Genomic DNA, 13,008 nt, shown 5'->3' on the forward strand with positions numbered 1-13,008 from the left:
TTACATTCTGATTTAGGTTCCTTCTTTCCTTCCTTGTTTTGCTCCAGAGAGGGAAGCTTACACCTATGTACACATTCTTCCAGAACTATAGTGTCACTTACATGAGTACTATCACACCCTGACAAGAACAGTGACACAATACTAAAATGCAGTAGACCTGCTTGAGAAAACTTGACTTAAAGAATAAATTCCATAAATCTTATTTTGAAATAGTAAAAGGTTCCTTTAAATTTCAAGTTAGTGCTATTGGCAGTAAATCACATTGTATTTTACATGTATGTTGGAGCCTTTCACACATTTTTCAGTGATATAAACTGAAATTTCCGTTTTCCAACATGTACTTTTCTTGTTGGGGTGCGATAGGTTCTAAACTAAGATGGGATAGTTAAAAGGGAAACAGGGTTACGTGGATAGGAGAAAGTGGCAATTGCCATTGTTGAACAAGAGAAACAATGCAAATTAGGACCAAAACAGGAAAGGTGAACGGTAAAATCTTGTGCTGTAGTGACTGAGGGGCCACATGATGTGCTCGAACAACTGTGCAAAATTGAGGTTCAGTCAGTCTGGTGTTTGAGGAGAGAATCCATACAACATAAATCATATGGGAGCTATTGAAACTTATGGTGTTCCTATGACCTGCATTTCTTCCAGCTGATCTTCAGACCCAAAACTAGTGCAGCAGATCATAACACACCTGCATTCTTTTGAACAAACTGTGCTGTGCAACATTAGTTTTAGATCTTCAGATCATCTGTGTACCAAATTGAAACTGGTCATCAAAACATTTTTTTAAAAAAGTGAATGACTCAGATTTTTTCCATTTTAGGCAGAGGTGTTTAACTTCCCTGTTTGCTTATAAAATATTACCTTGTACAAGAAGTTACCTGAAAGAATGAAACCTTGGTACTGCAGTTCCCATGATTTCATTGTTCTCTAGATGTAAAGCTGTCAGTGAGCTAACTCATTTTTACCATATGTTTCTCTGAATTTTTGCTCCATTTGTATTGAAGACCCTAAATTTGGAATGCATTGTTAGACTGTTTCAGATTCACCCAACTTGCATCTCATGGACTTGATTTTGAAAGCATGTTGAATTACAAAAACTCAGATGATGATACTAACTAGATTTACGTTTCTCTCGATTTAGTTGGCAGATAGTAATCTGTAAAGTCTCAGAAAACAGAAATCAGTCCAGTCTTTGTTCACCCGCTTCTTAGTGTGTTCTACTTTGGTAATGAGGATTACATGAGGATATTCCTTATATGCAAGAATCAACAGAACATAACAATAAATACAGATGGCATACTTCCATCAGTTTCACAAGTTTTCTTTCTGCAATTTTTTTTTTTTTTTTTTTTATCCAAGAGATTTAAGGCACTTTCTAGGAACAGCACTCTATCCTGTAAGCATACTTGTGACTTAACAGTGAACCATTTCTTACAGCTTTTTCATGCTTAGCTATATTTCAGAACATAGTTACACACACACCACCTCCAGGTTTGTTTATTTTGAGGTGGGGATTTATGTTGTTCCACTTCAGGTCCCCCCTCTCCCTACCTCCCCCTTTGTCCCTATATATGCTCTGTGTTTTTAATTGGTACCAAATAGCTAGTTTCTAAGTAATGCTGTTAAACCCATGTAGTGTTGTGTTGCTTAAAGAGATGATCAGTGTCTTAATAGATAGCTATTAACTGAGACATTACATTAAAAAAAAATAGTTACGCTGGTTTTATCATAATTGTAGGTTGTAAAAAAAAAGCTTAATTTAAGACTCAGTTAAGTCACATCATTTTTTAAGAATCTTTAATTAATTAGTTAATAGTGTATATGGTAACAGAATTGATTCTTGCTTCACTGAGTGAAACTGAGTTGACTCCACTACTGAGTGAAAACCATTTCCTTCATTTTTCATATTGTTTCTGTTATTATCCATTATTGAATTTTTTTAGTGTCTCCTTTTTTATTTTCTAGGAATTTTAAAACTGGTGCTGGCAGGACGTATGGGTGAAGCAATTGAAACAACAAGCGAGTTGTACCCAGGTCTGCTGGAACGAGATCAGAATCTTCTGTTCCTGCTAAAGTGTAGGCAATTTGTAGAGATGGTGAATGGCTCTGACTCGGAAGTCTGCCCACCACGTTGCCCTAGAGGGCAACCGTTTTCCTCGCCTCCACACCACTTGGCCCCACCACCTACGTCGCCTCCTCAACCATCGCCACCTTCAAATTCGTCAAGTCAGCAAGTTGGAAAAGCCAGGAGAAATACAGTGGAAGAAAACAACCTCAATAATATGAACATGGCAATGAATGGCAGCAGTGAAATCATCCGTCCACCACCATGTGCCGGTGATGCCGATATTGACATGGAGGAGCCTAGGAATGGCCACTCCACGAATGGTTACCAAAATGGCAGTAGTCATCGGCTTGAAGAAGAAATTCAGGAGGAGGAAATGGGTGAGCTGCTTGTTTTAAAAGTTAAACATCTCAAATGAGTCATACAAACCTCTATATGTGTGTAACTGGCCACACTTGACAAACAAACGGAGCGTTGTCGTTGTCGTCGTCGTCGTCGTCGTCGTAAAGTATGAAAGGCGATGGACGTGACTTTCAGAGCTGAAGACCCTTTGTTTGTCATAAAAAGCAGAAGAGTGAACATGAAAAGAAATATATACACATTTGCAGACTTGAGAATTTCTTTCACATGTTTCAGGGAAATATGCAAACATTTACAGAGTTGATAATAATCTTTCATGTGTTTCAGCAATATTTAATTGCAGTGTCATATTTGCATAAAATGCTTCAGTGGCTAAACCCATTTCTAATCATTAATTTTTTTAGTAGTCTCATAAAAAATTTAAGAACAAACCTTTATTGCAAATATGTTGCTAAAGTACATAATATATAAACACTATACAAGAATGTATCAGTATACAGGGTAATTCTGTGATGATTTTACAGACTTTCAGGAATGATGATGAAGGGTAAATGTATCAGTTTGAGATAAAGGACCCTAGTTTGTAAATGACTGAGTTGAAAGTTATAAGGAAAATCATTCATATATATCTAGCAATGGAATTTCTTAGACTCTCGTTGTTGTTGCTAAGACTGTAGGGTAGGCAACTTTCAGTGTTGTTAGTGTCTAATGAAACAAAGAGAAAAAAAAAAAAAGGTCAAGTAAACATGGGCTCCAAAATGCATGCATTAAGAGCTATGATCACTTGTTCATCTTCAATACTATGAAACGCAACTCTTCAACTGCAACCTCTTTGGTTTCCATATTTTTCAAGGATGTAATGCAGACCAGAACAAGAAAAAAACTTCCAGTAAATGCATACCTTAAGAGCTATGGCCACTTCCTCAGGAGAAGAGATGTGTTTCACAATAGTGAAGTTGAAAAGTGTTCATAGCTCTAAAAATATGCATTTTAGACCCTATGTTTATGGGACCTATTTTTCTTGTTTTTATTCATAGTTCACCTCTGAGAGTTGCCTACCCTACACTCTTAGCATCAAGAGCAGTATCAGAACGATGTCATTTCTGGACCAGGGTGCCTTACCTCAAATTGACACAGTTACTCCTTTTCTATCACCCCTGAAAGTTTGTGACATTATGAAATCACTCTGTATATTAAGTCAGCATTTGTGTGAGGCCTCTATTAGTAGTATGAATTCAGCTATCATTTGCAAGTACTTGCATAGCCAGATGTGGCTGTGGGAGCCCTTACTGTCAATTGGCATACAACCATCATGTAGTGTAATTAAATCCTATTGTTAAGAGACAAATATTTATTGCTGCTCTCAGCTAATATCATTTCAGAAATTAATTTCTTTTGTATATTGCAAATCAAACTGTGGATGAGGCACTTTCTTTTTCTTTTCCCCCTCCCCCTCCCCCTCCCCCTCCCCCTCCCCCTCCCCCCTCCCCCCTCCCCCCTCCCCCCTCCTCCTCCCCCTCCCCCTCCCCCTCCCCCTCCTCCTCCCCCTCCTCCTCCTCCTCCTCCTTCTTCTTCTTCTTCTTATTCTTCTTCTTCGTTGGATTCTTTACACTATATTGTTAGTTTTGTTTGTCACTCATCTGTTAGTAGGCATTTATCCTTCAGTAATATTTCAAATTCTGTTAACATATAATTGAAGGAACTATTAATAACACACTTTCACTACATGACTAAATAAATGTAAAATTTATGATATGAATATAATAGAGGGAAACATTCCAGGTGGGAAAAATATATCTAAAAACAGCGATGCTGTAACTTACCAAACAAAAGCGTTGGTATGTTGATAGAGACAATAAACACACACACACACACACACACACACACACACACACACACACACACACACACACACACACACACACACACAAATTTCAAGCTTTCCCAACCCAAGGTTGTTTCATAGGGAAGGAGAGGTAAAGACGAAAGGATGTGGGTTTTAAGGGAGAGTGTAAGGAATCATTCCAATCCCGGGAGCAGAAAGACTTACCTTAGTGGGGGAAAAAGGACAGGTTTACACTCACACACACCTACACATATCCATCCGCACACATCCATCCGCACATATAAAGACACAGGCAGACATATGCAAATGCAAAGAGGTTGGGCGGAGATGTCAGTCGAGGCGGAAGTACAGAGACAAAGATGTTGTTGAATGACAGGTGAGGTACGAGCGGCGGTAACTTGAAATTAGCGGAGGTTGAGGCTTGGTGGGTAATGGGAAGAGAGGATATATTGAAGGGCAAGTTCCCATCTCCGGAGTTCTGATAGGTTGGTGTCAGTGGGAAGTATCCAGATAACCCGGACGGTGTAACAATGTGCCAAGATGAGCTGGCCGTGCACCAAGGCGTGTTTAGCCACAGGGTGATCCTCATTACCAACAAACACTGTCTGCCTGTGTCTGTTCATGCGAATGGACAGTTTGTTGCTGGTCATTCCCACATAGAAGGCTTCACAGTGTAGGCATGTCAGTTGGTAAATCACGTGGGTGCTTCCACACGTGGCTCTGCCTTTGATCGTGTACACCTTCCGGGTTACAGGACTGGAGTAGGTGGTGGTGGGAGGGTGCATGGGACAGGTGTTACACTAGTGGCGGTTACAAGGGTAGGGAAGGTGGTTTGGGGATTTCATGGGGATGAACCAAGAGGTTACGAAGGTTAGCTGGACGGCGGAAAGACGTTCTTGTTGGAGTGGAGAGGATTTCATGAAGGATGGATCTCATTTCAGGGCAGGATTTGAGGAAGTCTTATCCCTGCTGGAGAGCCACATTCAGAGTCTGATTCAGTCCCAGAAAGTATCCTGTAACAAATAGGGCACTTTTGGGGTTCTTCTGTGGGAGGTTATGGGTTTGAGGGGATGAGGAAGTGGCTCTAGCTGTTTGCTTCTGTACCAGATCGGGAGGGTAGTTGCGGGATGCAAAAACTAGTTTTCATGTTACTAGTGTAATGGTTCAGGGATTCCAGACTGAAGCAGATTCGTTTGCCACAAAGACCTGGGCTCTAGGGAAGCGACTGTTTGATATGGAATGGGCGGCAGCTGTCAAAATTGAGGTACTGTTGCTTGTTGGTGGGTTTGATGTGGACAGATATGTGAAGCTGGCCATTGGACAGATGGTCAATGTTGAGGAAAGTGGCATGGGATTTGGAGTAGGACCAGGTGAATCTGATGGAACCAAAGGAGTTGAGGTTGGAGAGGATATTTTGGAGTTCTTCTTCACTGTGAGTCCAGATCATGAAGATGTCATCAATAAATCTGTACCAAACTTTGGATTGGCAGGCTTGGGTAACCAAGGTGGCTTCCTCTTAAGTGACCCATAAATAGGTTGGCGTACGAGGGGGCCATTCTGATACCCATGGCTGTTCCCTTGGAATGTCTGGCCTTCAAAAGTGAAGTAGTTGTGGGTTAGGATGAAGCTGGATAAGGCAATGAGGAAAGAGGTTTTAAGTAGGGTAGCAGGTGATCAGCGTGAAAGGAAGTGCTCCATCACAGCGAGGCCCTGGATGTGTAGGATATTTGTGTATAAGGAAGTGGCATCAATGGTTACAAGAATGGTTTCCAGGGGTAACAGATTGGGTAAGGATTCCAGGCGTTCGAGAAAGTGGTTGGTGTCTTTGATGAAGGATGGGAGACTGCATGTAATGGGTTGAAGGTGTTGCTCTATGTAGTCAGAGATACATTCTGTGGGGGCTTGGTAACCAGCTACAATGGTGCAGCCAGGATGTTTGGGTTTGTGAATTTTACGAAGTAGGTAGAAGGTAGGGGTGCAGGGTGTCAGTGGGGTCAGGATGTTGATGGAGTCAGGTGAAAAGTTTTGTAGGGGGCCTAAGGTTCTGAGGATTCCTTGAAGCTCCGCCTGGACATCAGGAATGGGATTACCTTGTCAAACTTTGTATGTAGTGTTGTCTGAAAGCTGATGCAGTCCCTCAGTCACATACTCCCGACGATAAAGTAACACGGTCGTGGAACCCTTGTCAGCCGGAAGAATGACGATGGATCGGTAAGGCTTCAGATCACTGATAGCCTGGGCTTCAGCTGTGGTGATGTTGGGAGTAGGATTAAGGTTTTTCAAGGAGGATTGAGAGGCAATACTGGAAGTGAGAAATTCCTGGCAGTTTTGGAGAGGGTGATTTTGAGGAATTGGAGGTGGGTCCTGCTGTGACGGAGGACGGAACTGTTCCAGGCAGGGTTCAATTTGGATAGTGTCTTGGGAGTTGGATCATTAGGATTAGGAGTAGGGTTAGGATTATTTTTCTTAGTGGCAAAGTGATACCGTATTTACTCGAATCTAAGCCGCACCTGAAAACTGAAACTCGAAATAAAGGGAAAAAAACTTTCCGAATCTAAGCCGCACCTGAAATTTGAGACTCGAAATTCAAGGGGAGAGAAAAGTTTTAGGCCGCACCTCCAAATCGAAACAAAGTTGGTCCATCGTAATTTGAGACACAATTTAGGTCGAATGAATGACGATACAGCTACAGTAGTTCGGTTCGAATCGTAAGCTTAGCAGTTAAGCTTTACCAGGTATCCATTGCTATGAGGCAGGCGCTCCGTCCGTATTTATAAGGGTACCCTTCCTTTTTCACGTGCTTCGTCTTGTTTGAATCAATTGCTTATTTTGCTTGTGCCGTTTCCTTTGTTATAGGTGTTTACGTCACTCTAAGCTGAAAATGTATTACTGTACTGTGCCATGCATTGCTTATCGCATTCTAATAGTGCGTGTTTATGGTCTGTCGCCGCTCGCGGAATGGCTTGCTTTTGTGCGCGCTACCGCCGCTTACAATTAAAAAGAAAAAAGACGGAGGAATCATCTCATTAGCGAAACAGTGGCAAGAGACTGCTATTTGTTGTTACTTACACTGCTGCTTTCTTTGATAATGATCAACAAGAACCAAATAATAAACTGCGTATGATAGAACACGCTCTGAATGAGAGTTAGGCGAAAATTTTTCTCCATTTGAAAATCTTTGCGGCTGCTTCTTTAGTACATCAAATTCTGCATAGAAATTAGTCATCTTAGATTTAAAAATCTAGTCAGTTGCCGTGCTTCATTTCTGACTGTATCACTATTAGGCATAAGAATAATACGAATATAAACATGACACGATACGTATGTTGTTCTGCGTTTGCTGTTGTCTCACTCTAGTTTCGTAGTTTATTAGGCAGACAGGATTTAAATGAGATAGCAGAAAACACGAAAGAATACATGGCAAAATGTTTATATTCATATTATTCTTATGGTGAAGAAAATACTGCATGTGATTCACATTTCATCAGGTTCCTATTAGCAACCATCTCTTCTCACAGGTAGGAAAAAATTCAGAACTTATAGTTGGCTATATTGACAAACATCCCAAACAATCTTCCAAGTCGGATTTTTGTAGTACATTGAAATTCTGCTACATTCGTAGATGAACAATACGGAATTTGTATTTACTTCGTTTGATAATGTATGAAAATGCAGTGGTCGAAACTCGGGGCGGAGAAAAAAAAGCTCGTCTTGCACCTTTTTTTAAAATTTATTTACTGATGCAGAGGTTTTGGTGACAGTATTTATCTTTGTGCCTACAAAGCATGCCTGTGTTGAGCTACATATATTCGACGGCAGAAGTTAGTTGTGGCGGCACCTACCAACATTTTTCAGAACTTCCGCTTGCTTTGCACTCGATTCTAAGCCGCAGGCAGATTTTTGGATTACAAGAACCGGAAAAAAAGTGCGGCTTAGATTCAAGTAAATACGGTATTTCCAGCAGAGACTACGAGTGTAGGGCAGTAAATCTTTGACGAGGGCTGTTTGGTTGAAACTGGGAGTAGGGCTGAAGGTGAGGCCTAGGAGTTGACAGGTGTGTTCATTGGCTGAGTTGATGTGTAGGTGAATGATTAGGCGAGTGGGGGCTGTGGATTGTTCTGTTTGGAACTGGTGTACGGACTGATTGAAAGAAGGGTTACAGCCAGACATGGAAACTTTAAGTGTGAGGCCTGTCAGACAAGCCTGAGTAAATAAAATAGGGGAGCGTAATCTGGTTAGGGCGAAGGCATGTTTGCGGAGGGAATGTAAATAAAACTTAATGGGGTTGTTGTGGGGATGTTGTGAGGGTGACATGGTATCTCCAACTCATGATACAGATGTGTGTTTCTGCTCTTCGGATGCAATAGTTCTTAAAGTTTTCAGGTCAAGTTTTGTAGTAGCTATGTGCATTGGTATGCATGTGGAGTACATTGGAGTATTGCCCAGGGTCAGTTCATGCAACAGATCTTGTCTGTTCATGCTGAATTGATAACACCCTTATCTCATCTCATTTGATAATATACTCTGAACTGAGATGCTGATGGTGGATTTATGTATTGTTTCTGAGATTATCGCCACCTAGGTTTGTACAACTACATTTATTGAAGACACAAAAGCAAATGGCATTATCATTCTGCATTATCACATTAGTGTAAAATATTTTTCTCCTGCTGTTCTACAAGCTTTCTGAGTCATATAATAAAAAGAAAATCTAGTGATAATGGATACAATTGGTGAAGTACAGCTGGTGTGATGGGAACATCTATCTTGTGAGTCTTCTTTTGCTAATCTAGACTTACTAAAGCAGACAGCATCAGATATTAAATTTTTGTTGGGTAATTTGTGAGTTCCACCTGATATTTCTGTAAGCTGGAGCTCGACACACAATCTGTTGTCACTTTATTTTCATAACCATTACTCTGAGTCTTGTAACAGTCCAGGATAAATATATGTTTGTATTATTTTTACCAAGGACTGAATACCAGGAATGTCGTAGTCATTATAAATGAGCAACTGCATTCCAGTTTTTCAAGCCCATGTTTTTCACAGCATAGCAAATGCTACACATTAAGTGTGTCTCTCACTCCTGTTGACCACTCTGTTTCTTTTCGAAGATAAAGAACAGGAATTTTTTGAAGCATTTACTGTAAGCAATGTGTACTGTAAACATTTATCAAATGATAACAATTCATTGCTGATATTTTAGGACCTGTTCAGTACCCGCTGTCTATAAAAGTAGTTCTTACAAAAACCATGTCATTCATTTTATAGTCACTTTGTTCAATTTTCATTATTCTGGCAAATTTTATATTTTAAGCAAAAAAGTGATTCTGCAGTGGAATGTTCACTGCAATGAAAATTCCTGCAGATTAACCCATTCTGACCCACTAGCTACAATTGTGAACATTAATTTTTTACTGTCTCTTAGCTGCAACAGAAATATTTTTTCTTAGCTGAAACCTCGTACTTATGTTTGTGAATGTTCAGTCTTTTCCTCATGCACAAATGCTGCCACGTGTTGTGCGTCACTATAAAAATATCAACAAATGACTGTAGGAGTGTGCAGCACCATGTGACCGACAGAATACATGTAAGTGATTGATTAGTTTTATTCTACTATATAATTGAATGTTGTTATTGTTATTTTGCATTATAATTGTTGACTGATCAGTTTATTTATTAAAACAGTAAATATTTTGAAATTACTTCAGTCCATAGGAAGAACCTGTGTTTTTCAGTGTGTACAATCGTAACGATGAGGTCTTGAGCACAATATGTTGTTCAATCTTTTTATGTTTACTTTATATGTAGAGCCTGTTGTAACTATTTATTTCTTATTCAAGCAGTTTCTATGAGCTTTGATTGAGATTTCTTCAAAACAGACAGGACCGTTGTATTACTACTAATGGTTATAATGTTACAGTTCAGAAAATTGGCAAAGCCTTCTAGGTCCAATTATTAACATGCAGGTACCATTTTAGAGAGGCTTATGAATGGGAAGATGCCAGATTTTGATTTGTTATAAGATGAAAAGTTGCATCCTGATTAGGATCCTCCTGTTATCATCATCATGAGAAAAACAATTTAATAATGTCAATCTGTACTGGTAAAAAGTAGTATTATGCCATTATGTAATTATGTATATCATAAGGCTAAAATTGATGTGTCTCCTGTACAGCATGATCGGATGATCTGTGAATGTATGTTATGAGCTGAATAAAATACAAAAACAAAGACAAGTACATCAAAAGAAAAAAGTGAGAGTGGGGGTTGACAAAATAAACAGGAAAGAAAGGAATGACCAGATATTGCCAAATAATGAAAGTGATAGGCATAATGACAATGACAACAAACTATAGTGAGAGTCAAAAAAGTGATCAAGTTGCCAACAAAGAAATTAGTTATACAAAACAGGTTTTATTAGAAAGAAAGGACATAAAGTGGTGTCATTGCCTTATTTCTCAAAACATTGTATGTACTTCATATAATTATGAGAACTCTAAAATTTCCTGTAGTTTAAAAGTATTGGGACATGATGTTAAAAATGTGATTATTCTTACACAATAAGTGCATCATTCTTCCATCCCATTTACAGTGCAGCTCTCTGTGAAAACCGAATGTAAGGGCCAAGGCAACTCATTGCATTGTCAGAATGTTCATGTTGTGTGGTAATGGAGGACAAAGATTATATTATTCTTAATCCGAGAGCAATGCTTATTATAGGCATTTGGGCAAGGACCGACAGTAGTTTTACAGTTAGAACAGAGAATAAAAAGAGAAAAGAGGTGTAAACTATATTTTGATGTTTTTTATTTTCTTCATACAAGCTTTTCCAAGCACTGAAACAAGTAAACATTTATGCTGCTGTAATTCTCAGTCAACAGTTTTGCTTATCTCCCTCTAATGCTGTTTAAGGAGGCACTGAAAAAGAAAAGAGGATATTTAGAAGGAATATGCAGCCCAGATGAGATAACACTGGTACAGTAGTTTGACAAAAAAAAAACCAGTTGTTTTAGGTTCAAATTTTATTGGGAAAGAAGAAACTGACAATGCTGAATGTGAGAAAAAGAAATAAAATAAATGTTACTATCAGTTGAGCAGAGATTGTAAAACATTATAAACATAATTTATGAAACATTTTATTGTTGAATTGAAACACAGTGAATTTTACATCTATTGTGTGTGCATTGGAGTCACATTTAGCTGCATTATGTAAGGAAATATTTTTTGTCTATAATGATTTGAGAGTTGATTGAGACCCAGTGGACACCATTGTGTACAAAGGATATTTTGAAAATGGCTGCATATATTTGTATAAATATTGCTTCTAAAATCATTTTAAAAAATTGCCGAAGAACATTAGGGCAGCAAAAAAAATCTTCCGTCCAGAAACGGTTCGAACTTCTTTGCCTTTCTCTCTCTCTCTCTCTCTCTCTCTCTCTCTCTCTCTCTCTCTCTCTATATATATATATATATATATATATATATATATATATATATAACACACACACACATTACAATGCTGAATACTATGAAACCCCTATTTTATGTTTTTATTCAGTCCAGACTTAAAAAACGCAAAACTGAGGAATATTCGTAATCAAGGAAAACATTAAAAAAAAAATTGTTTTGAGAAAAACACACTTACTTTGCCATATGATTGAAAATCGTAATCCTCTCCAATATATTGTATAAAATCTGTATAAGTGAAGGAAATTAACTATACACTACCGTGTTTGTCCAATAATTTGTGGTAATCAATTTCCTCAGTGTGTAACAGCAAGTAAAAACAAATCAAAAAATTGAAATTGATATCTAGGTACAAGGTAATTGAGCTATTTTACAGTAAGCTATGACCATAAATTATATGTCAAAACATGCATTTTTGAGAGATCTTTCCTTTGTATTCATCCAGAAAAAAGCAAAGTTTGATGAACATACTGAATTCAAACAAAAATATTACACCAGCTAAGTGGTTAAACCATGGGCATAAATGCAGACATCTACTTAATGACAAAATTTGCCACCATTGCTGTTATTGTTTAATGCTTTTCTTATGAGGTACACTTTAGATGCTTGCCACATCAAAGTGTTATTTTAGGCTTGATGAGAGAAACAGACATGTGAGAAAGTGGGTTTACTTCCCCTGTGTACATTACAAGCTTATTAGAAGTTGGCTCAGTGAATTTTTGTGTACTGTGTAAAATGTAAAATTTGAAAGAAAGCTCGGGCACTACAGTTTCACCTCATACCCTGTATCACTGCTGCCAATCTCTACAATCTACAGTGTGTGGTGCTTAATATATATGTCAGTAGTCTGTGTGGTTTTTACAGCTGTATTGTCAGATTTGAATACAAAAATCTTTAAAATGTGCTGTTGCAAAACCCTTTTTATATTCCCCTGTGACTTTTGTGCCATAGCACACCTGCATGAAAAGTATATTTTCAGCACTTCACAAAATGGTTTCACCCCGACCTATACTCCCATCATTGAAGAGCCACTCCCCCCTCCATAGGTCCAGCAAGCAATCTCATTTTACATGTCAGTGTGGTGTGGTGGGTGCCCTGGCTATTGAGTGACTTAACAAGTCGCCAGCCAATAAAAGGTTGATGATTGATAGTGGTGCTGAATACAGTATGTCTGAAATACAGGCAAAAAAAAAGTGACCTGTAAACTTAACAAGAAAATGTTGCAGCTGGGCCCCTTTGTCGCATATTGGCTTGGTCCGGA

The 13,008-nt window shown here is 38.7% G+C and overlaps 1 protein-coding gene across 1 annotated transcript in view; it reads left to right on the plus strand.

Annotated features, from left to right (window-relative positions):
• LOC126273098 (ran-binding protein 9) overlaps positions 1–13,008 on the plus strand; it is a 227,914-nt gene that overhangs the window by 187,862 nt on the left and 27,044 nt on the right. Inside the window, exon 6 of the mRNA XM_049976523.1 lies at positions 1,972–2,451. Coding sequence (XP_049832480.1) covers positions 1,972–2,451 — 480 coding nt within the window. The remainder of the gene's footprint in view (positions 1–1,971; positions 2,452–13,008) is intronic.

Source organism: Schistocerca gregaria, chromosome 5, assembly GCF_023897955.1.
Source record: "Schistocerca gregaria isolate iqSchGreg1 chromosome 5, iqSchGreg1.2, whole genome shotgun sequence".
Taxonomy (NCBI): domain Eukaryota; kingdom Metazoa; phylum Arthropoda; class Insecta; order Orthoptera; family Acrididae; genus Schistocerca; species Schistocerca gregaria.